We start from the raw sequence: 23,232 nt of genomic DNA on the forward strand, positions 1-23,232 counted from the left end.
CAGGGATTTATGTACCTGGATACCAAGATCTCTCTGCTCATCTACACTACCAAGAATCTTCCCATTAGCCCAGTACTCTGCATTGCTGTTACTCCTTCCAAAGTGAATCACCTCACACTTCTCCGCATTAAACTCCATTTGCCATCTCTCAGCCCAGCTCTGCAGCCTATCTATGTCCCTCTGTACCCTACAACACCCTGCGACACTATCCACAACTCCACCGACCTTCGTGTCATCCGCAAATTTACTAACCCACCCTTCTACACCCTCATCCAGGTCGTTTATAAAAATGACAAACAGCAGTGGCCCCAAAACAGAACCTTGCGGTACACCACTAGTAACTAAACTCCAGGATGAACATTTGCCATCAACCACCACCCTCTGTCTTCTTTCAGCTAGCCAATTTCTGATCCAAAGCTCTAAATCACCTTCAACCCCATACTTGCGTATTTTCTGCAATAGCCTACCGTGGGGAACCTTATCAAACGCCTTACTGAAATCCATATACACCACATCCACGGCTTTACCCTCATCCACCTGTTTGGTCACCTTCTCGAAAAACTCAATAAGGTTTGTGAGGCACGACCTACCTTTCACAAAACCGTGCTGACTATCGCAAATGAACTTATTCTTTTCAAGATGATTATAAATCCTGTCTCTTATAACCTTTTCCAACATTTTACCCACAACCGAAGTAAGGCTCACAGGTCTATAATTACCAGGGCTGTCTCTACTCCCCTTCTTGAACAAGGGGACAACATTTGCTATCCTCCAGTCCTCCGGCACTACTCCTGTCGACAATGACGACTTAAAGATCAACAACAACGGCTCTGCAATCTCCTCCCTGGCTTCCCAGAGAATCCTAGGATAAATCCCATCTGGCCCAGGGGACTTATCTATTTTCACTCTTTCCAAAATTGCTAACACCTCCTCCTTGTGAATCTCAATCCCATCTAGCCTAGTAGGCTGTATCTCAGTAATCTCCTCGGCAACATTTTCTTTCTCTACTGTAAATACTGACGAAAAATATTCATTTAACGCTTCCCCTATCTCCTCTGATTCCGCACACAACTTCCCACTACTATCCTTGATTGGCCCTGTTCTAACTCTTATCATTCGTTTATTCCTGATATACCTATAGAAAGCCTTAGGGTTTTCTTTGATCCTATCCGCCAATGACTTCTCGTGTCCTCTCCTTGCTCTTCTTAGCCCTCCCTTTAGATCCTTCCTGGCTAGCTTGTAACTCCCAAGCGCCCTAACTGAGCCTTCACGTCTCATCCTAACATAAGCCGCCCTCTTCCTCTTGACAAGCGCTTCAACTTCTTTAGTAAACCACGGCTCCCTTGCTCGACAACTTCCTCCCTGCCTGACAGGTACATACTTATCAAGGACACGCATTAGCTGCTCCTTGAATAAGCTCCACATTTCGTTTGTGCCCATCCCCTGCAGTTTCCTTCCCCATCCTACACATCCTAAATCTTGCCTAATCGCGTCATAATTTCCTTTCCCCCAGCTATAATTCTTGCCCTGCGGTATATACCTGTCCCTGCCCATCGCTAAGGTAAACCTAACCGAATTGTGATCACTATCGCCAAAGTGCTCACCTACATCTAAATCGAACACCTGGCCGGGTTCATTACCCAGTACCAAATCCAATGTGGCATCGCCCCTGGTTGGCCTGTCCACATACTGTGTCAGAAAACCCTCCTGCACACACTGGACAAAAACAGACCCATCTAAAGTACTCGAACTATAGTATTTCCAGTCAATATTTGGAAAGTTAAAGTCCCCCATAACCACTACCCTGTTACTCTCGCTCCTGTCGAGAATCATCTTCGCTATCCTTTCCTCTACATCTCTGGAACTATTCGGAGGTCTATAGAAAACTCCCAACAGGGTGACCTCTCCTCTCCTGTTTCTAACCTCGGCCCATACTACCTCAGTAGACGAGTCCTCAAACGTCCTTTCTGCCGCTGTAATACTTTCCTTGATTAACAATGCCACACCCCCCCCTCTTTTACCCTCTTCTCTGTTCTTTCTGAAACATCTAAATCCCGGAACCTGCAACATCCATTCCTGCCCCTGCTCTACCCATGTCTCCGAAATGGCCACAACATCAGGATCCCAGGTACCAACCCATGCTGCAAGCTCACCCACCTTATTCCGGATGTTACTGGCGTTGAAGTAGACACACTTTAAACCAAGTTCTTGCTTGCCAGTGCCCTCTTGCGTCCCTGTAACCTTATCCCCTACCTCACTACTCTCAACAGCCTGTACACTGGCACTGCAATTTAGGTTCCCATTCCCCTGCTGATTTAGTTTAAACCCCCCCGAAGAGCACTAACAAATCTCCCCCCCAGGATATTGGTACCCCTCTGGTTCAGGTGAAGACCATCCTGTTTGTAGAGGTCCCACCTACCCCAGAAAGAGCCCCAATTATCCAGGAAACCAAAACCCTCCCTCCTACACCATCCCTGCAGCCACGTGTTCAACTCCTCTCTCTCCCTATTCCTCTCTTCGCTAGCACGTGGCACAGGCAACAACCCAGAGATAACAACTCTGGTTGTTCTCGCTCTAAGCTTCCACCCTAGCTCCCTGAATTTCTGCCTTAAATCCCCATCTCTCTTCCTACCTATGTCGTTGGTGCCTATGTGGACCACGACTTGGGGGTGCTCCCCCTCCCCCTTAAGGATCCCAAAAACACGATCGGAGACATCACGTACCCTGGCACCTGGGAGGCAACACACCAACCGTGAGTCTCTCTCGTTCCCACAGAACCTCCTATCTGTTCCCCTAACTATGGAGTCCCCAATGACTAATGCTCTGCTCCTCTTCCCTTTTCCCTTCTGAGCAACAGGGACAGACTCTGTGCCAGAGACCTGCACCCCATTGCTTACCCCTGGTAAGTCCCCCCCCCCCAACAGTATCCAAAACGGTATACCTGTTGTTGAGGGAAACGGCCACAGGGGATCCCTGCACTGCCTGCTGGTTCCCTTTCCTTCCCCTGACGGTAACCCATCTACCTACTTCTTTTACCTGAGGTGTGACTGCCTCCCTATAACTCCTGTCAATAATCCCCTCCGCCTCCCGAATGATCCGAAGTTCATCCAGCTCCAGCTCCAGTTCCCTAACGCGGTCTGCGAGGAGCTGGAGTTGGGTGCACTTCCCGCAGATGCAGTCAGCAGGGACACTCTTGGCGACCCCTACCTCCCACATTCTGCAGGAGGAACATACAACCGCCTTTACCTCCATTCCCACTATTCTGGATTCCCAATAAATCTACTGAAAAACCAAACGAAAAAAAAGTCAAAACTTGTTCGCTTAGCAATCCGACGGACTGAAGTTTTAAATAAAAAGCTTACCTTATCAACACCCTAGAGTCCTTTTTTTTTTGGTTAGAGGAGGAGGGTGGGTGGGAGACAGTACACGTGTAGTGTCTCGGGTACTGCCACTGCCCAAATAAATAGTTTTCCCCTACCCAGCAGTCCCCGGTCCTCCGAAACAAAAAAGGGATTAACTTGCAACTTACTGAAATTGACCGCTCAGCTGAAAGTCCGCTCCGCACCCCGTTCTATCAAGGCTGCTCCTCGCAAAAGACAAAGATTTTAAAACTGCCCAAATAAATAGTTTTCCCCTACCCAGCAGTCCCCGGTCCTCCGAAACAAAAAAGGGATTAACTTGTAACTTACTGAAATTGACAGCTCAGCTGAAAGTCCGCTCCGCACCCCGTTCTATCAAGGCTGCTCCTCGCAAAAGACAAAGATTTTAAAACTGCCCAAATAAATAGTTTTCCCCTACCCAGCAGTCCCCGGTCCTCCGAAACAAAAAAGGGATTAACTTGTAACTTACTGAAATTGACCGCTCAGCTGAAAGTCCGCTCCGCACCCCGTTCTATCAAGGCTGCTCCTCGCAAAAGACAAAGATTTTAAAACTGCCCAAATAAATAGTTTTCCCCTACCCAGCAGTCCCCGGTCCTCCGAAACAAAAAAGGGATTAACTTGTAACTTACTGAAATTGACCGCTCAGCTGAAAGTCCGCTCCGCACCCCGTTCTATCAAGGCTGCTCCTCGCAAAAGGATGTTGATAATGGGGAACTGATTGATGTTACTGCCATTGAACATCATGGGGAGATGGTTAGATTCTCTCCTGTTAGAGATGGTCATTGCCTGACTTGTGTGGCATGAACGTTACTTGCCACCTACTCATCAGCCCAAGCCTGCATGTTGTCCAGGTCTTGCTGCATCTGGGCACGGGCTGCTTCGGTATCTGAGGAGTCACAAATGGTGAACATTGTGCAATCATCAGCAAATACCTCACTTCTGACCATCTGATAGAGGGGAGGTCATTGAGGTAGCAGCTGAAGATGGTTGGACCTAGGACACTACCCTGAGGAACTCCTGCGGTGAAGTCCTGGGATCGAGATGATTGACCTCCATCTACCACAACCATCTTCCTTTGTGCTAGGTATGACACCAATGGTGGGGGATTTTCCTCCCCAATTTCCATTGACAAGTTTTGCCAGGGCTCTTGGATGCCACACTCAAGTCAAATGCTGCCTTGATGTCAAGAACAGTCACTCTATCACCACCTCTGCTGTTCAGCTCTTTTGTCCATGTTTGGACAAAGGCTGTAATCAGATCAAGAACTGAGTGGCCCTGGGGCAACACAAACTGAGTGTCAATGAGCAGGTTATTGCTGAGCAAGTGCCGCTTGATAGCACTGTCTACAATCACTTCGCTGATGATAGAGAGTAGACTGATAAGGCAGTAATCGGCCAGATTGGATTTGTCCTGCTTTTTGTGGACAGGACATACCTAGGCCACTTTCCACATTGCCAGGTAGATGCCAGTGTTGTATTGGTACTGGAACAGCTTGGTTAGGGGCGCAGCTAGTTCTGGAGCACAAGTCTTCAGTACTATTGTACTTGGTGATGTCGGCTGAGGGAGCAACATTGGCAAAGAGAATGGGAGCATCTTCAAATAGCACCAAGGGTTCTTTTACATCCAACTGAAGAGCTGAAGGGGACCTCAATTCTACATCTCAAAAAGGATCTTTTCCTTAAGGAGTGTGGAGAACAAAACTATCAACCTCTACTGTGGCTGAGATCAAGTAATACAGCAGACTGGAGATCAAACCTAGCACCTCCTGGGACTATATGGCTCAGTTATTCACCAAACAAACCAGCAGAGACAGAGCACAATGACATTTCTAACCATTAGTCTGTAACTTGGATTCTGTAGTTACCAACTCTGGAGAAAGAAAATTAACAATCCATCCGCCACCAATTAGCAAAGATAAACATTGTGTTTATTCTTTCATACTACGTTGAACTTAAAGCATAAACCTTATTTCAAAGTTTTGGATTAATTTGTGTCAGCAAATCAAAAGTGATGTTGCTGAGGAAAAGTATATTTCACTTTGGCGTTCGGTGTCAGCACCAAGCACACTCTGGTTGGCAAAGACCCTGTGCTGCAACCAATCGTTTGTAGCTTGGCCAAGAGACTTGTTCCTTTGTCTGAACTGGAGTCAAATCCAGAATTTTGAAGGCAGAAAGTGTCCCATCCAGTTCTTTAGTTTGAAGGAGAGAGGAGAGTTGGAAATAAACTGCCATCATTGGATATTCTTCACGCAGATCCCTACAGCTAAAATCAAGTGAGGCAAATAGATTTGTGAACAGCTCATCTACTCACTCAATTTGGAAATGATGCACAGCATTTCAAAAAGTCACCCAGTTTGTGGGTCCAACATAATATTGTTTTCATTAACCACACAGAGCAGCACTGTAAAAAGTTGTGGAAGGTTAAACCACAGAATTTCTCAGGAATGTTCAAGGCAAATTTGAAAAATAATCTAGAGCGGATATAAAACTTAGTTTAGGCTCTGATATTTGGCAGCATGCCTTGCATGCAATTCTCCTGTGAAGGGTCTTGGGACATTTTACTATGTTAAAAGGTGCTATATAAATGCAAGCAGTTGTCTTGTAACTCACCCAATGGCTGGCTATAATCTCAGAACAGTAGTTCAACAATGTAATGGCATTCAGCTCCTCTGCAGTCTGATAGAATCGAATACAGTTTCTAACATTAACCAGTGACATTACTCCTTTTTCACACCTGTCAGCAGGAAAATGTACAGACATCACTAGACAATCTACATGCAGAGACTGCATATTCAAAAATTATTCCACATTATGCATTTTGTTCAAATTTTTGCCAGCAGAAATAAGAGGTTAATATTCAGATGTATTATGACCGCTGGTCACAGCGTTTAACAAACATGCTTAGGGAAACAGGAGTGCATAGTTAAAACACCCGAGTCCCCTCAATAGCAGCATCTTAGCCAAGCTAAAACATCATTTTTCTTTGCAACTGAACAAAGATCCCAATGTCAGAAAGTATATGCAACTCACAAACACTTGATTTGTATTTACATTCTATAGTCAAGGTTTCCAAAAGTGACCAACCTTATTGAATTCTTTGAAGTAACAAAGAGTAGGCAATGGGAATGAAGTGAATGTAATATACATAGACTAGAGGCTTTTGCTAAGGTACTACATGTAGACTCTTGACAAAGGTCAGCACATGTGGAGTCATGGGACAATTAACAGAACAGATAGCAAACTGGTTACAAAACAGAACACAGTAGGGGTTAATGATACTCAGACTGGCAGAAGTTAGGTAGCAGTATTCCACAGGGACCAGCACTAAGACCATTGTTGTTCACAATTTACATAAATTATTTAACTCCAGAATTAGAAGTGTTAGATCAAAATTTGCAGTCACCACATTGGGGCTGTAGTTAATACTGAGGAAGACTGCAACAATACTTCAACGTAGACAAAGGCGAGGAGGATGAGAATGGGGGAGGACACATGTGGACAAGGGAGCCCAAAAGAAGACAAATAAGTCACTAATAAATCCAATAAGGAACTCAATGTTTAGAATGTGGAACTTGTTACTAGATGCAGTGGTTAAAGTGAAGAGCATAGACACATTTAAGTGAAAACTAGATACATACACAAGGGAGAAAGGAATACAAGGATATGAAAATAGGGCCAGATGAAGCAAGGTGGAAGGACCCGTGTGGAGCACATAGCGTAGACCTTTCGGGCCGAATGGCTTGTTCCTATATAAACTTGTGCACGTAATGGCCAAAAAAATAGAGGGGCACAGCGGGACTCCCTCCCCAACTTCCAAAAGGAAAACATTCATTCATCAAAATATACACAAGAGATAACTCATTGATATGACCATATCCAGATTTCAGATCCACCAGATTTTCAAACAAAAGTTTTTTTCACTGGACTCCAAAGCCTGTGATTGCAAAATATCTAGTGATGATACTATATTAAAGAGATTTACAGTACACAATTCATAAACATTAAATTTGACAAAAGATTTCCTGTTGCTATAATGGAGTCATGAAACCAATTATGGAGAGACATGTTTAAACAAGTCAAAGCAAACTCCAAGTCTAAAGAACGGAGATATAACCCATATCATTTTGGTGACAATCAAGTCTGTCAGAGTTCATAAACATAATGCATAATCGCTTCATGACCCAGTGCATCAAGGACGTTACAAAAGGCATTGCTCATCTTCACCTAGTTTCACTTTGTGATCCTGACAATGTACAGGCAATGAAAGCCCTTGGGACAGTGACCACGGTGTCAAGTTTAACATGATCTGAGATTCAAATAGGAGCCCAGTATATGAAGTAAGCCTTTAAATGAGGGAACAAGTAAAGCAAATAGAAGAGGAAGTTGAACAATCCTTCAGTAGAGGATAAGTGGAAAACCTTCAAGAATAAAGCTGAGAATGTGGACTAAATATCTAGAATCATCAAGCTTAATCTAAATAAACTTGACCCTAAATGGGTTAACAAATTAAGAGATGAATAATGCAATCTACAAACCCTACAGTTCAAAAAAGGTGGGTAGTTCACTGGGAAGAATACAAGAACATTCAAAAATAAACATTCAAAAACAAGTAGTGGTCAGACACACATAGATGGGGTGGGGGGGGGGGGGGGGGGGGGCGGTGAGGCAAAGCATATAGCTGCTGAGATAAAACAGTAAAAAAATTATTTCAGTACTAGAAGATTAAGAGGACAGTCACAGATGAGGTGCAAATTAAAGATGTGAATTAGTTTGAAACTGAAGATACTTCCAACTATTCACAACATTCGCTCTCCAAGCAGAGTTAACAAATAAAAAATTAATAATTTCAATGCAAGCAAAATGGAAAGCCCATACAGGTTAAAAGGGCTCAAAAAAATTCTTCAGAGTGATCAACAGATGGAAGGGGCTTCCAACTAAAGCAGTGGAATTAAAAACTAATCATAGAATAAACAAACAAACAGAGAATACAGAACAAGAGGGCATTATCTTAATCAGAGCTAAGGCATTTAGGAGTGAAATCAGGAAGTGCATTTTTCCCCCCAATACACAAAAGGGTAGAGAAAATCTGGAACTCTTCACCCAACAGATTGTGGTAGCTTACTGCGGGGGGGTGGGGGGCGCCAACTGAGATGGAGAAATTGCTGTTGAACAACGGCTTCAGGGATATCGATTAAATGCGGGTAATTGGGACTGAGGTACAAAAATCAGCCAAGGAATTGAATGACGGAACAGGCTAAAGGAACAGAATGGCCTACAATTAAATACCCCAATGGCGAAAATTAGCTCTTTCCGGCTGGATGAAAGATTGACAAATGGACTTCATTAAATTAACAAATAAATTTAAAAGTCAATATGATGTTGCGAAACAGCAGTCACCACCAATGCTACAAAATCTACGCTTCAATGATTGCTTAAGATCCACATTTATTTTTCCCAGGTCTTTTCTCCTCAAACTTTTGTTCTCCCCATCCACCCTCAAACTGACAGACATTTGTTTCCTTAAATTTAGGGTTAAATTTCCAGATAACACATTTGGCAGTGAAATAAATAGCAAGCGGAAATCCCCACTGCAGTCCAAACAGAATTCATTCCATTGATTTAAATTCTGTGAAGTTCATCCATAAACATTCATCGGGCTGGACAAAAAAGTTAAGACCGCATTATTTGTGGAGAATTTGTGCCAACTATCTACCTTTCTCGGAGGAGATATAACTGAAATCGATTGGCTAGTTTCATTAGTTCGGTGAGGAATACATCATCTTCCTTCAGATCAAGGTCATCTGTGTAAACCCATCGGAGCATCGCCATGGTTACTTCTGGCTCAGCATCTGGTACAGAAAAAGGAATCATTTACAATGAGAAAACATAAGAAATAGGAGTAGGAGGCGTCATGCAGCCCTTCAAGCCTGCTCTGCCATTCAACAAGATCACAGCTGAACTTTACAATACTTTGCTGTCCTATCCTCACATCCGTCAATTCCCTTAGTACCCAAAAATCTACCGATCTCAATCTTGAACATACTCAAAATGAGCATCCACAGCCCACTGGGATAGAGAATTCCAAAGATTCAAAACAGAGTGAAGAAATTCTCACCTCAGTCATAAATGGCCCACCTCTTATCCTTGGACTATGACTCCCAGCGCTAAACTGTTGTTACGACCTGGTAAGAAAGGTGTCTAGGTGTCTTTTATGGTCTTCACCTGGTCTTATTGTAACAGGGTTTAATTTTAAACAGTGTTTTGAGCACCCCCTTTGTGAATCCTTGTTCACAGCTTTCCAATTAAAAGGCAAATAAATGAGCACACCAGGTTTTCTTTAGGTTTAAAAAAGTGAAATTTATTAAACCTTAAACTTAAACTCTAATACGGTTAACGCCTACGGATATACACCGCGCCCACGCTAGCATGCACACGCAACACATGCAAATAGGGACAGAAAAAGAGGAGAAAGATAAAATGGCAGTTTGAGGCAGTCTCTAAAAAGGGGATTTCTTGTTGCGGTTTGTTTTTCCAGCTCGCCGCAGAGTTCCTGATTGTAGACAGCTCTTACTTTTTGTTGGGGCCCAGTATTCTTCTTAAACCTTGTTCACTGTAGGAGACTTTTCTCTCTTGGGGTTCATATGTCTTTAATGGTTTCAGAGGCTGGTGAGAGAGAGATGAGAGCAGACAGGAGAGAGGTGTTCTCAGTCTTGGAGAAAACAGCCTTCTGATTTCAAATTCCCTGTTGGAAGCTCAAATTCAAAAACTCCAATCGTCAGTCATATGACCAAACTGGCCCAACCATATGTGTGCGTGTATTCGGCCATCTTAGTAGTTAACCTGCAATGCTTCAATGACTGGTAATCAAAAGTCCATTGTGGATTAAATTGGAGCAAGGAATAGCTCCTTTGTCCTTTGAAGTACTTGTCTGTTGATATGCTAATGTCTCTCTCCAGTCAAAGTCTCCAATTGTTTTTTAAAGCAAGTTCTTTCTTCATCAGCAGTTTAAAAATCAATACAAAAGTACAGCGGTTATGCTTCAGCTATACAGAGCATTGGTGAGACCACATCTGGAGTGCTGTGTACAGTACTGGTCTCCTTATTTAAGGAAGGATGTAAATGCATTGGAGGCAGTACAGAGAAGGTTTACTAGACTAATACCTGGAATGGACAGGCTAGGCTTGCATCTGCTGGAATTTAGAAGAGTAAGAGGCAACTTGATTTAAAACACAAGATCCTGAGGGGTCTTGACAGGGTGGATGTGGAAAGGATGTTTCCCCTTGTGGGAGAATCTAGAACTAGGGGTCACTGTTTAAAAATAAGCGGTCGCCCATTTAAGACACAGATGAGAGAAATATTTTCTCTCAGAGGGTCGTGGGTCTTTGGAATTCTCTTCCTCAAAAGGCAGTGGAAGCAGAGGTAGAATATTTTTAAGGCAGAGGTAGATAGATTCTTGATAAGCAAGGGGGTGGAAGGTTATCAGGGGTAGGTGGAAATGTGGAGTAATCAGTTCAGCCATGAACTTATTGAATGGCAAAGCAGACTCAAAGGGCCAAGCGGCCAGCTCCGGGTTTCTGCGACTGCGTGGCGAAATTAATTTTCCTCATTCTTGGCAGGGGGGGTTTGCCTGACAACTGTCTAGACAGGGGAAACAGGCTCTCAGGTGGTCTCATTAAAAATGTGTAAAATTCAGAGAGGGCTTGACAAATTAGATACAGAGAGGCTGTTTCCCCTAGCTGAAGGGTTTAGAACTAGGGGTCACCATCTCAGGATATGGGTTCGGCTGGCTAGTTGGGGCTGAGACGAGGAGACATTACTTCACTCAGGGCTGTAAATCTTTGTAATTCTTTACTCCAGAAGGCTGCGGATGCTCAATGGATATATTCAAGATTGAGATCAATAGATCTTTGAGCACGAACGGAATCAAGAGTTATGGAGATTGGGCAGGAAGGTAGAGTTGATATAGAAGATCAGCTATGATCTAAGTAAATGGCAGAGCAGGTTCGAAGGGCTACAATGACTACCCCTGCTCCTATGTCTTGTTTCTAATGTTCCAGAATTGAAGATAGAGGGTTTTGTAAGCAACTGGATCATACTGCACAGTAATTAAAGGGAACAAAAAACTGCTTTTCAACTCTGTACTCCATGTCCATTTCACTACCAAGGCAGACATTTTCTCCCCATTCTGTTGTGTTATAGGGATGTCACTGCATTCTCAAAAGGGTAAATACCAAACATGGGTACAGTAACCCAGTGGTTATGGTACTTGACTAGTGACCCACCATGGTAAGTTGCAACAGTGAATACAATCGATCTTGTCATTTGTCACCAGCACCTGAAAAATGATCAAAGCTGCTAGATTGTTGTAAAAACCCACCTGGATCACTAACCCCGACCGGATCTGGCTGACCAGCGACTCCAGTCCCACATTACATGGTTGTCTATTGTCCATCTCTAATTGCCCCAAAAGCATTAATACCACTTCACCAGTGTTACCTACATCTCAGCTACTTGTCCACTAAATATTTCTCAATCCCAGTGACTTGCTGCTGATACTTAAAGTAATCCTCAGCGTAGCCTTTGAATGCAGTAACAGGCCTAGAGATACTTTGTGTAGAAATAGCTTACAGGCATTTTACTTAACTTCAGCAGAATGAGGAAGTCATGATAATATTAAAAGTAAACAAGTTAATTAGTTATGACTGATAATTTTAGAAACCAACTAGGACTGGTAAGATTGGCTTTGGAGTAGGCCAATCAAAACATTTAACTGCATTGAGGGGAAAGATTCCAGCTGTTTAAACCAAGCAAAGTGTCAAAGTCAGACAGAGAAGATGTCCATACTCTCTCATTGTAAAGCTGTTACAAATCATCTAATTCATGGTTTGTATTAATATTTTAGAAGTCACTTTTGGTTTTGGGGAATTAAATGTGTAGCTGCAGGAATTTCAAAAGGTTGCAGACAACTCCAAGATTTAAAGTTCAAAGATCTCTCCAAGTGTTTACAGACACAGAGTTAGGGAGGTGAGAGCCATAAAAGAGCAGGTGGAATTTACTTGCTTGGGAGTTGAAGCCAGAAAGTCTGGAAGGGATTGCTCTGTCATGTGAATAATATTGTTAACAATGGGTATCAAAAAAAAATCAAAGATGTTTTTGGAGTTGGAAGTGATTAATTTAAATTGCTATGCAGGGGGTGCCTGTTGGTCAGATTTAAAAAAGATATTTCGATGCTTGGTGACACAGACAGGCAGTTGGCTTTTAGACATTGGTGAGCTCAAGAACAAATGGCCATCAGGAACCAGAGGTGTTTCTGTTTAGAGTAAGCTTAAGCTGGAAATCCAGATTTGTGAGGTGTTGAGAGAGTTGGAGAATTGCCTAGCCGGATACTAGTGGGAGAATCCCCAGGAGATCCCTTACCTCGGAAGCCAGCTAAGAAATTAAAGAAATTTGAAGTGAATTCCTAAGAGCTGTGGTATGCTTTGGAATGGTCCCAGGAGAAGTGAACTAACCACCAAGATCCTGTAAAGTATAGGGAACTCTTGGGGTGGAAGTAAAAGTCAAACAGGGTATTCTGTTGAGATTTAGAGTTTAAAAGTATACATCATGTTTTGTTAAGTTTTTAAGTATAAAAGTACTTTTAAGTATATGTGATTTCAAATTGTCATGTTAAGTTAGTGTTTTGCTTTATTTAACTCTTGTACAGTAAAGTTTGTTTAAAATGAGATTGAGATTTAATTCTGGGACTTCGGCTTTCTCTTTTTAAAAGTTAATGGTCCTTAATGGGATCATAAAGCAATATCCTGCTGAAAATTCCCACAAAACCTCAAGATAGTAAGTTGCAGGCTTCGCTGGCTACACATCTTCAAAAATCAGATATAAATGATGTTCACACTACTCAGAAGGAAAAGTCACACTAGAGTATAAATACTATTCAAAAGATTTTCAAATCTAAACTTTGACTACCCCAATTTCAAAAGGCAACCAAGTCAACTCTATAGCATCTGATGATATTCCAAAATGACTTCCTAGATATTGACATATCACATTCAAAGGAAAATTTGGCATGACTGTATTTTTAATAGGAGACTCATCCACAAGACACACACAGACATAATCCACGATGAAGCTACCCCACCAGAGGCTCGAACTTGGAAAATTGCTTCCTTAGCATCTACACTGGGAAAATTCCTAAGCATATCCCCTTTAGCAAAAGGTGGCACTGTAGAGTACAGACTTTCCAAGGTTAAACGTTATAGGCTTTTCTGAAAGTTTCAATACACTTGGACTATTTTGTAATTTCAGCTAGTCACTACAATTACATTCCTCTGTCATCTCAGTAAAAACACACTTCCTTTCTCCTCCTCCCCTTTTCATCCAACTTCCTGTCTCCTCTTTCCATCTCATCCACTTTCCAAAATCTTCAAATCATTTCACTTCTGTCTTAGCCGGTAGGTCAAGGAGTCAACCCAGTTTGACGGGCCTGCCAACACTGTTTTAGAACTGGCTATGATGACATGGATGAGTGGCTTAGTAACAATGTCAAGACTGAAAATTAACTTCCTATCGGTCCACTGAACCAAAGAACCATCAAACTACCCCCACCCCTGGTACCAAATTCAGGCAGCAATTCAGTTTAGAATACACAAATTCAAAGAGTGATTTAGACTAAATTTGGTAACAAGACTTGCGCACAAACCTGATAGGTCTAGTTCATGGGTGGAGGCAAGATTTGCCAGGCTCCAAGTATCACTGCGTGCTGCCAACACAAACTTATGAACACTTAGGTGCTTTTCTCCAACCTTCACTTTCAGGTCACTGCAAGAAAAAAAAACAGATGATTTTTCTTGTCATTTATGTTATTACCGAAACCAGTCTAGAAAGAGATAAGCAATTGAAGGCACTGCAGACATTACTCCTTACACAACTAGGGAGCTCCATGATGCTAATCTGTTTACTTTGCAGGGCAAACCCACTTTTGAAAATCGCCTACGGAGATAAGACATTGGGAAATATTGAGCGAGAGGAATGTCACAATCCAGAGATTGGACCGAATCCAAGCAGTTTAGGAAAGACAAGTAATGATACAAGCGCTCAAAAAAATTAGGTGACATTGCAAAAATGGAAAGAGAGGTGGGTGTAAAAACAAAAATAAAATGGGGAATAAATTAATCAAATATTCCAGATGGGCCATTTTGGAAGCTGATTTGACTGTGAAGCCTATTTGGCATCATTCATTCAGATTGTCATCATGGCCGGCTCTCCAGCCGGATATACCACTGGCACAAAACTGAGACTCTCAAAAGGGGTGCACTTATGCCCACTGCTCAGATGTCCACTACTAACTGTACCCTGATTAATGCAACTGACCAAGTTGGTATCAAATCAGAAAACAAATTAAATTTTGATTCGCCACAAAAAAATTACCCACAACTAAAGATCGCAAGATAAAAATCCATCTTCTGTTTGCCCAGCCTATCCCACCCAGTCACAGCAACCAACTATATCTTAAGTGATTCCAGGTTTATGCAAATATCACGCTGCCCAGAAGGTAATATGACATGTTGATCACTGAACATTCAGACAGACATCAGTCCTAAATTTAACTTTCACTAGTTCAATATATACCCATTTGCCCTACTGACAAAGGATTAGTTTGCCAATGTTCTGGATTTACCTTTCAGAGCTTTAACTAACTGCACATCTACCACACTTTTCCTGATACTCATACCCAATACTAGGATTGGCCGTTCAGCACTCATCTGCACTGCCTCCAGTGCTTGAATATTTCACTGGTTTCTCAATGACCTGAACACAGTATTAAACATGCAGTCTGATCCGAGCACTGAACAATTTAAGCGTTAACTGCAAGCTACTGATTAGGCTCTACTGCTCAGCATTTTATTTCCTTTGTTGAGTGGTGCTCCATTGTAGTCGAGTGCAGAGTCTAATAAAATCCTCAAATCTTCCAACTTCACTCTTAATACTTGGATACTGCTGACTAGTGTTTTTTTAATGTACAGTACTTCATATTTATACATATTCCACTTGATTACATTTTGTCTCATCATTTCCTAGCTTCCAGACTGATACCGCCATGAATTCAAATGTCCCCTGGTTACTTACTGCATGCCAAGTGGAATGTTTTGGAATCAGAATGGTTATCATTGGTGGAGGCAAGATTTGCCAGGCTCCAAGTATCACTGCGTGCTGCCAACACAAACTTGTGAACACTTAGGTGCTTTTCTCCAACCTTCACCTTCGATGCTTCAACTGCACATGGATGTCTGTCACTATAAATTAACAGCAGGCTCATGGGCCAGACTTCCTACCCTACATACTGGTCACAGAATTATTCTTTTCATCCTTACTTCAAACCACCCCCCACAGTACATCTTCCCAGCACCACTTGCCAAATTTTTATATATAGTGTTTATTTTTCTTTTAAATATACAGATAATACAATTTTTAGTGAAACTGCCCTCCAAATTTAAAAATGAACTATTGCCACTAAATCCAACTGCTGCAGTCTTTGATGTGCCCAGGCTGCAGCACCAGATGGCAGAATGTTCAAGTTCATAGAATCACCATGATACAGCACATTCACTTCAGCTAATGAAAGCAGGTTTCAGGAAGAATACAACTTCATTCTGCCAGGCCTGATAAATTTACATATCCAGAAGAAAATTCCCTTTACACTTCCCTGCCATCATTTCCATTTCACAAGCCAGGGAGTGATCTTCCAATGTGAAGATCACAATTTGTGCCCAATTATTAACTGCGTGGACACAGATCTAAACAAAACTACTTAGAGAAGCTGATAGGAATCACTAATTTACCCCCAATCTTTTATTAAAAAAAACATATAGCAGATACACCCAATGCTTTCTGATGATGCCTTTCAGAGTGCATGGAGGAGGATGGTGAAAGAGCCACTGATCATTGTTACTTAAGCCGATACATGAAAATTAGCCACTGGACAAGACGCTGAATGCCTGACAGGACAGAGTGCATATCAGTAAAGTGCACAAATCAAGCATCAACAGATAGTCACGTTTCCTGTAAAATAATCAAAAGTATTCGTTTCCTTCGGCATCCCCCCCAGCCTGACCCCACCTACAAATGGACAATCCTAACTTCCATTTATAAAAACAAGAGACTGTAGTCCACCAACCTGACATGATGATTGAATGTAATACAGTAGATATTCAAACACGGTTTTGTTTTTTCAGTACTTGTGACCAATTACTTCATTATTCAAGCATTCAAATCTAAAATATTTATCATTACACCATCTGGGATTAATTACAGTCGATCTGCCAGCTCATTTTGTGGGATCACACACCTAACCTGCAAGACTCATGCAGATGCATCTCATTAATAAGTACAGTTTTCCAGGAGGAAAGAAAGTCCCATCCAGGCTACTTTGCAATGCAGCAGCCAAGCCGTAATGGCACTCAAGTTATAATTATATCAATTGATTACAGCAGAATTGTTTGAATTTAGATATTCTGAGGACGATGGCCAATTTGTGATTTTGATGCCTGTAATTTAAACAAAAAAAAAAGGAAATGCAGCTGACCAAACTAAACTTATCAAAAGATTTACTGACTTTTCTCAGTTCTAATGACCTGGTTACACCCAAGATACAATCTCTTATTACAGAGTAAGTCAACACATTAGCATTTTCTGTAAAAGATTTACCTGTACTGCTCTTGCTGATAAAGCTCAGACACAATAGACAGTAGTCTGGAAACAAAGGAGTCACCAGAGTTCTCCTTGTTGGATGCGGCTGCGAGCAAGGCACATCTCTTTTCCGTCTCTGCCAGCTTCTGCTGCATCTTCACGTACTCCTGGCGGAGGAGTGCCAGATGTTTCTGCAGCTTGGTGACCTCCTCTGCTGGAGATAGAATGGCACAAGAAACGGTCAGATGATGAACTAAACTCAAAAACGTACATGACAAGTGACTAAACGGTTAGCGAATTAACAGGCACTTTTTTTTATTCATTCCTGGGATGTGGGCGTTGCTGGCTAGGCCAGCATTTATTGCCCATCCCAAGACAAACAACTTAAAGTCCTTTTCTAAATTGTTTTGATATGAATTTCATGCGAATTTCCATGGTTTAATTTTTTCCAAAAAGTTTATTTTGTAAAATGAAAAGTAGCCAAATTGTCACGCGGTTTTCAACAGAGTAACTAATAGGACAGTGAAGATATTTTATCATTGGCATACAGGCAGCTTTTATCAGTAATAATGCACCACCAGTATCTGATGGGTTCTAACAGTCATGTGTAGCCCCATGAGTAAAGTAAAAGCAGGAGTCACAGCAAGAATCCCACTCACAAGCCCGAGAAACTAGAGTATAACGAATGAGTACTGCTGGCTGCAGGTTACAGTGCTTTTAACTACTGAACAGCTCATTACAGCTAAACTGCACCAAAAAGACTTCGGTCAATCACAATAGTCTCCACAAAATCTGAGAGCACTCATACATGATCCAAATACAGCCCAGTGAACCCCCTTAATCTGTCTGGACATTTTCTCAACTTGACACCTGACACAAATGGAAACCAATCACCATGTTAACTCTCCACACCATGGTATGAGAAATTCACAGAATGAATTTGTTTGGCTACCATGGAATCCATACTCTGTCCTCCTTGAAGCATACCCCACTTTACAATATCCAGACAGCGCAGGTACAGATCAGCACAGCCAAGTGTGCACAGTGATAGCAGTACAACCTCTCAGTTCTGAGATCATTCTAGCAAATTTTATTATGCACCTACATCCTTTGTGAACCTATACCCTTTTCATAAATATGGAGAACAGAACTGTTCAGTCCTAACCAAGAGTGGACATGGGAATTTATAACTTGAGAAACTGAAAAGAGGACGCAAGATTTTTAATTTAGATAGATTGGAGACAGAAGTTTTAGGACATTCAGTCTTTACTTTTTTTTCTGCTTCATTCTTATTTTCACCCGCACCACTCCCTGAACAAGGTGCATGCTTGCTCGGGTGAGCTAAGGAGTATGGAAGCATTCCACCATGAACTGGCCTTTCTTCCAGCAGAAGCAACATTTTGCTTCCTCTAACCCCACTCTGCCTCTGACCTCCACCACAAGCCTTGAGAGCAAATCCCAAATCAGAAATTCGGCATGCAGCCCACCACAGAAGCAAGTGTGCCACCTCCACCCCCCCTACATACACATTGGAGATGCAGACCTGCCAACTAGCTGCATTAGAGGCCCAGTGATTTGCAAGTATCTGCATTGGGGCAGTTTGCAAGCGATGAAAGTAAGTGGTCTGACCCACATCTTCTTCCGCTGCCGCTGAACAGGACTGATTACCATAAAGTTAACTGCTTGCCAGCATTCCCATTTGATGCCCAGACTGGCATTGTACTACCTGCAGACCAGGTTATGGGACACTGCACATCTGCCCTGTCCAGTTAGGCAACTCAGAATTAACAATATTAAATCCATCAGAACATGGACACTATACACTGTCAACTATCCCACCCCGCACTCACCTGAGCAATCACAAGTGAGCCTAGAAGACAGACTATTTGGCCAAGGCGGGGCATCATAGCCCTGCTGGATTCTGTCCCCATCCCGACAATTACACATGCTTTGTGGTGGAGGCCACCATACAACAGTCAGAAACATCCATGTGATATCTCGCCACATGATAAAAGAAACAGCTGAAAGTACTACATACAGCAAAGGTCCTGTGCCCCGATAACTGCTGCAGTGAAGACTTGTGCACCATGCCCCCAGGCAAGTTGTTCCAGTCCATTTACAACACTGGCATCTACCCAACAATGTGGAGAATTGTCCAGGTATGACCTGTCCACAAAAGAAAAATCCAATCCAGCCAATTATTGCCCCAGAGCACAAGGGATTGTGGAAATATGCTGGCATGGATTGAGAACTGGTTAACGGACAGAAAACAGACTAGGAATAAATAGGTCATTTTCAGGTTGGCTGGCTGCGACTAGTGGGGATCAATGCTTGAGCCTAAGTTATTCACAATCCGTATCAATGATTTGGATGTGGGGATTAAATGTAATATTTTCAAATTTACCAAACTAGGTGGAAGTATGAGGAGGATACAATGACACTTCAAGAGGTTTGGGAGAGGCTCAGCAAGTGGGCAAAAATTTGGCAGATGGAATACAATGTGGAGAAATGTGAGGTTATCCACTTTAGTAGGAAAAACTGAAATACTGAGTATTTCTTAAATGGTAGAGGCTGGGAAGTGTTGAACGTCAAAGGGACTTGGGTATCCTTGTTAATACGTCACTGAAAGCTAACATGCAGGTACAAGAAATTAAGAAGGCAAATGGTATGTTGGCCTTCATTACAACAGGATTTGAGTACAGGAGCAAAGATGTTTAACTGCAATTATATAGAGCCTTGGTGAGACCACACCTGAAGTATTGTGTGCAGTTTTGGTCTCTTTACCCAAGGAAAGATATACTTGCCATAAAGGGAGTGCAACAAAGATTCGCCAAACTAATTCCTGGGATGAAGGGATTGTCCTATGAGGAAAGATTAAATAGACTGGGCCTTTATTCTCTGGAATTTAGAAGAATGGGGGGTGATCTCATTCAAACATATAGAATTCTTACAGCGTTGATGCAGGAAGGATGTTTCCCCTGGCTGGGGAGTCTAGAACCAGGGTACACAGTCTCAGAATAAGGGCAGGCCATTTACTACTGAGACGAGGAGGAATTTCTTCACTTCGAGAGGCTGGTGAATCTTTGGAATTCTCTGCCCCAGAGGACTGTCGAGGCTCAGTCATTGAGTGTGTTCAAGACAGAGATTGATAGATTTCTACATATTGAGGGATACGGGAATAGCGCAGGAAAATAGTATTGAAATAGATTAGCCATCATCTCAGGCTCAAAGGGCTGAATTGCCTACTCCTGCTTTTATTTATGTTATGTTTTTCAGTCTAATCTCAATCAGCAAATTGATGGAATGGATCATAGTGCCATCAAGCGGCACTTACCAACCACCTGCCCACCGACACTCAGTTTTGTTCCACCAAGGCCACTCAGCCCCTGACTGCATTACAGACTTTGTCCAAACCCGGATAAAAAGAGCTGAATTCCAGAAGTGAGGCAAGACTGACTGCCCTGGATATCAAGGCAGCATTTGACCAAGTGTGGCATCAAGGAGCCCTAGTAAGACTGAAGTCAGTCAATGGGAATCAGGGGAAACTCTCCACCAGTTGGCGTCATACCAAGCACAAAGGAAGATGTTTTTTGGAGGCCAATGATCTCGGCCCCAGGACATCGCTGCAGACATTTCTCAGGGTAGTGTCCTAGGTCCAACCATCTTCAGCTGCTTCATCAATGATCCTCTCTCCATCATAAGGTCAGAAGTAGGGATGTTTGCTGATGATTGCACAGTGTTCAGTACCACTTGCGACCCCCTCAGATACTGAAGCAGCCAGTGCCCACATGCAGAAAGCCCTGGACAGCATTCAGGCTAGGGCTGATAAGTGGCAAGTAACATTCAAGCCACCCTCATGCCAAGCAATGACCATTGCCAAATAGAGAGAATCGAACCATCTCCCCTGGACATTCATTAGAATTAGCATCCTGAATCCCCCACCAACATCTTGGAGGTTACCATTGGCCAGAAACTCAACTGGAACAGCCATAGAAATACTGTGGCTGCAAGAGCTGGTCAGAGGCTGGGTATTCTGCAGCAAGTAACTCACATCCCGACTCCTCAAAGCCTATCCACCATCTACAAGGCAGGAGTGTAATGGAATACTCTCCACTTGCCTGGATGGGTGCAGCTCCAACAACACAAGAAGCACAACATGATGCAAGACAAAGCAGCCCACTTGATTGGCAACCCCATTCATCACCTTTAACATTCACTCCCTCCACCACCGTGCAGTGGCAGCACTGTGTACAATCTACAACATGCACTGCAGCAACTTGCCAAGGCTCCTTCAACAGCACTTCCAAACCCGAACCTCTACTACCTAGAAGGACAAGGGCAGCAGATGCATGGGAACACTACCACCTGCAACTTCCCCAAGCCACACACCATCCTGACTTGGAATTATATCATTCCTTCACAGTCGCTAGGTCAAAGTATTAGAGTTCCCTCCCCAGTAGCATTGTGGTTGTATCTACACCACATGGACGGCAGCAGTTCAAGAAGATGGATCACCAGCACCTTCTCAAAGGCAATTAGGGATGGACAATACTTGTCAGTGTTGCCAAATCCCAAGAATGAATTAAAAAAGGGTCCTGGCTAATTTTCCATCAGCACCAATCACTGTGGCTATCCTATTGTCTTGTACCAACAGTAGGTGGTTTAGCTATGACAACAGGGAATGGAATTTTATACCATCATCAGGCATTTTAATTGCATAGAACACAAACAGACCATTTGCTCAACTGATGCGTGGCAGCATTTATGTTCTGCATAAGCCTCCTCCCATCTTGCTTTCTCACATGCTGTGAGCATACCCTTCTATTCCTTTCTTCCCCATTGTTTATCCAGGTTCCCCTTAAATACATCTATATCTGGCACTCATAAAGTGCAGCGCTTGAAACAAGAACTCAACTTGAAGAGTTATTAAAAAAATGGACTTTTCTTTTTAAAAAAGTGGACAGCGTTTTTAAAACTGGTCCCTACAGGCAATGAAGGTCCTTCCCATCTCCTCAATCTTCCTGTGCACCTCAGAGTCAGTCATTTATGGCACAGGAGGCCATTTGGCCCATCAAGTCTATGCCAGCTCTCCCTAGAGCAATCCAGTCAGTCCCATTCACTCACTCTACCTGCAGCCCTGCAAGTTTATTTCCTTCAAGTGCCCATCCAATTTCCTTTTGAAATCATTGATCGTCCCTGCTTCCACCACCCTTGTAGGGAATGAGTTCCAGGTCATTACCGTTATGTTAAAAAGTTCCTCCTCACAACCCACCCTTGTATCTCTTGCCCAAAACATTAAATCTGTGTCCCCTAGTCCTTGTACCATCAGCTAATGGGAACAGTTCTTCCTTGTCTACCTTATCTGAACCTGACAATTTTGTACACCTCGATCAAATCTCCCCTCAATCTCCTTTGCTCCAAGGTAAACAACCCCAGCTTCTCCAACCTAACCTTGTAGCTAAAATCTCTCTTCCCCAGAACTATTCCAGTAAATCTCCTCTGCACCCTCTCAAGGACCCTCATATCTTTCCTAAAATGTGTGGTGACCAGAACTGGACTGAATACTCTAGTTGGGACCTAACCAGAGCTTTATGTTCAGCATAACTTCCCTGCTTTTGTAGCCAATGCCCTTATTATGTAGCCCAAGATCCCATATGCTTTGTTAATCACTCTCAGTATAGCCTGCTACCTTCAAAGACCTATGCACATGCATCCCAGATCCCTGCACACTTTAGAAATGTGCCATTAAGTCTCTATTGCCTCATCCTATCCCTTCTGCCAAAATGCATCACCTCACACTTCTCTATTAAAATTCCATTTGCCACTTGTCTGCCCATTCTGCTAGCCTATGTCCTGTTGCAGTTGATTAGTATCTTCCTCACTGTTTGCCACTCCTCAAGTTTAGCACATCAGCAAATTAACTCAATTAGCAAATTAGCATCAATTAACTCAACCTCTTCAAATGCCTATTGATTTTTTTCCAATTATTGTTTCTAAAACCTTACCCACTACTGATGTTAAACTGACTGGCCTGCAGTTACTACGACTGTCCTCACACCCTTTCTTGAATCAGGATGTCACATTTGCCATTCTCTAATCCTCTGACACCTCCCCCATATCTATGGAAGATTGAAAGATTAAGGCAAGCCCTTACACTATCTGAACCCCGA

At 42.7% G+C, this 23,232-nt stretch overlaps 1 protein-coding gene across 1 annotated transcript in view; it reads right to left on the reverse strand.

Moving 5' to 3' along the window:
* The window catches only part of ankfy1 (ankyrin repeat and FYVE domain containing 1), a 110,115-nt gene that overhangs the window by 82,279 nt on the left and 4,604 nt on the right, over positions 1-23,232 (reverse strand). The window contains exons 2-5 of the mRNA XM_068010069.1: positions 17,081-17,276; positions 14,076-14,194; positions 9,093-9,228; positions 5,990-6,113 (exon numbers count right to left, since the gene is read on the reverse strand). Coding sequence (XP_067866170.1) covers positions 5,990-6,113; positions 9,093-9,228; positions 14,076-14,194; positions 17,081-17,276 — 575 coding nt within the window. The remainder of the gene's footprint in view (positions 1-5,989; positions 6,114-9,092; positions 9,229-14,075; positions 14,195-17,080; positions 17,277-23,232) is intronic.

This window comes from Heterodontus francisci, chromosome 30, assembly GCF_036365525.1.
Source record: "Heterodontus francisci isolate sHetFra1 chromosome 30, sHetFra1.hap1, whole genome shotgun sequence".
In the NCBI taxonomy this organism is placed as follows: domain Eukaryota; kingdom Metazoa; phylum Chordata; class Chondrichthyes; order Heterodontiformes; family Heterodontidae; genus Heterodontus; species Heterodontus francisci.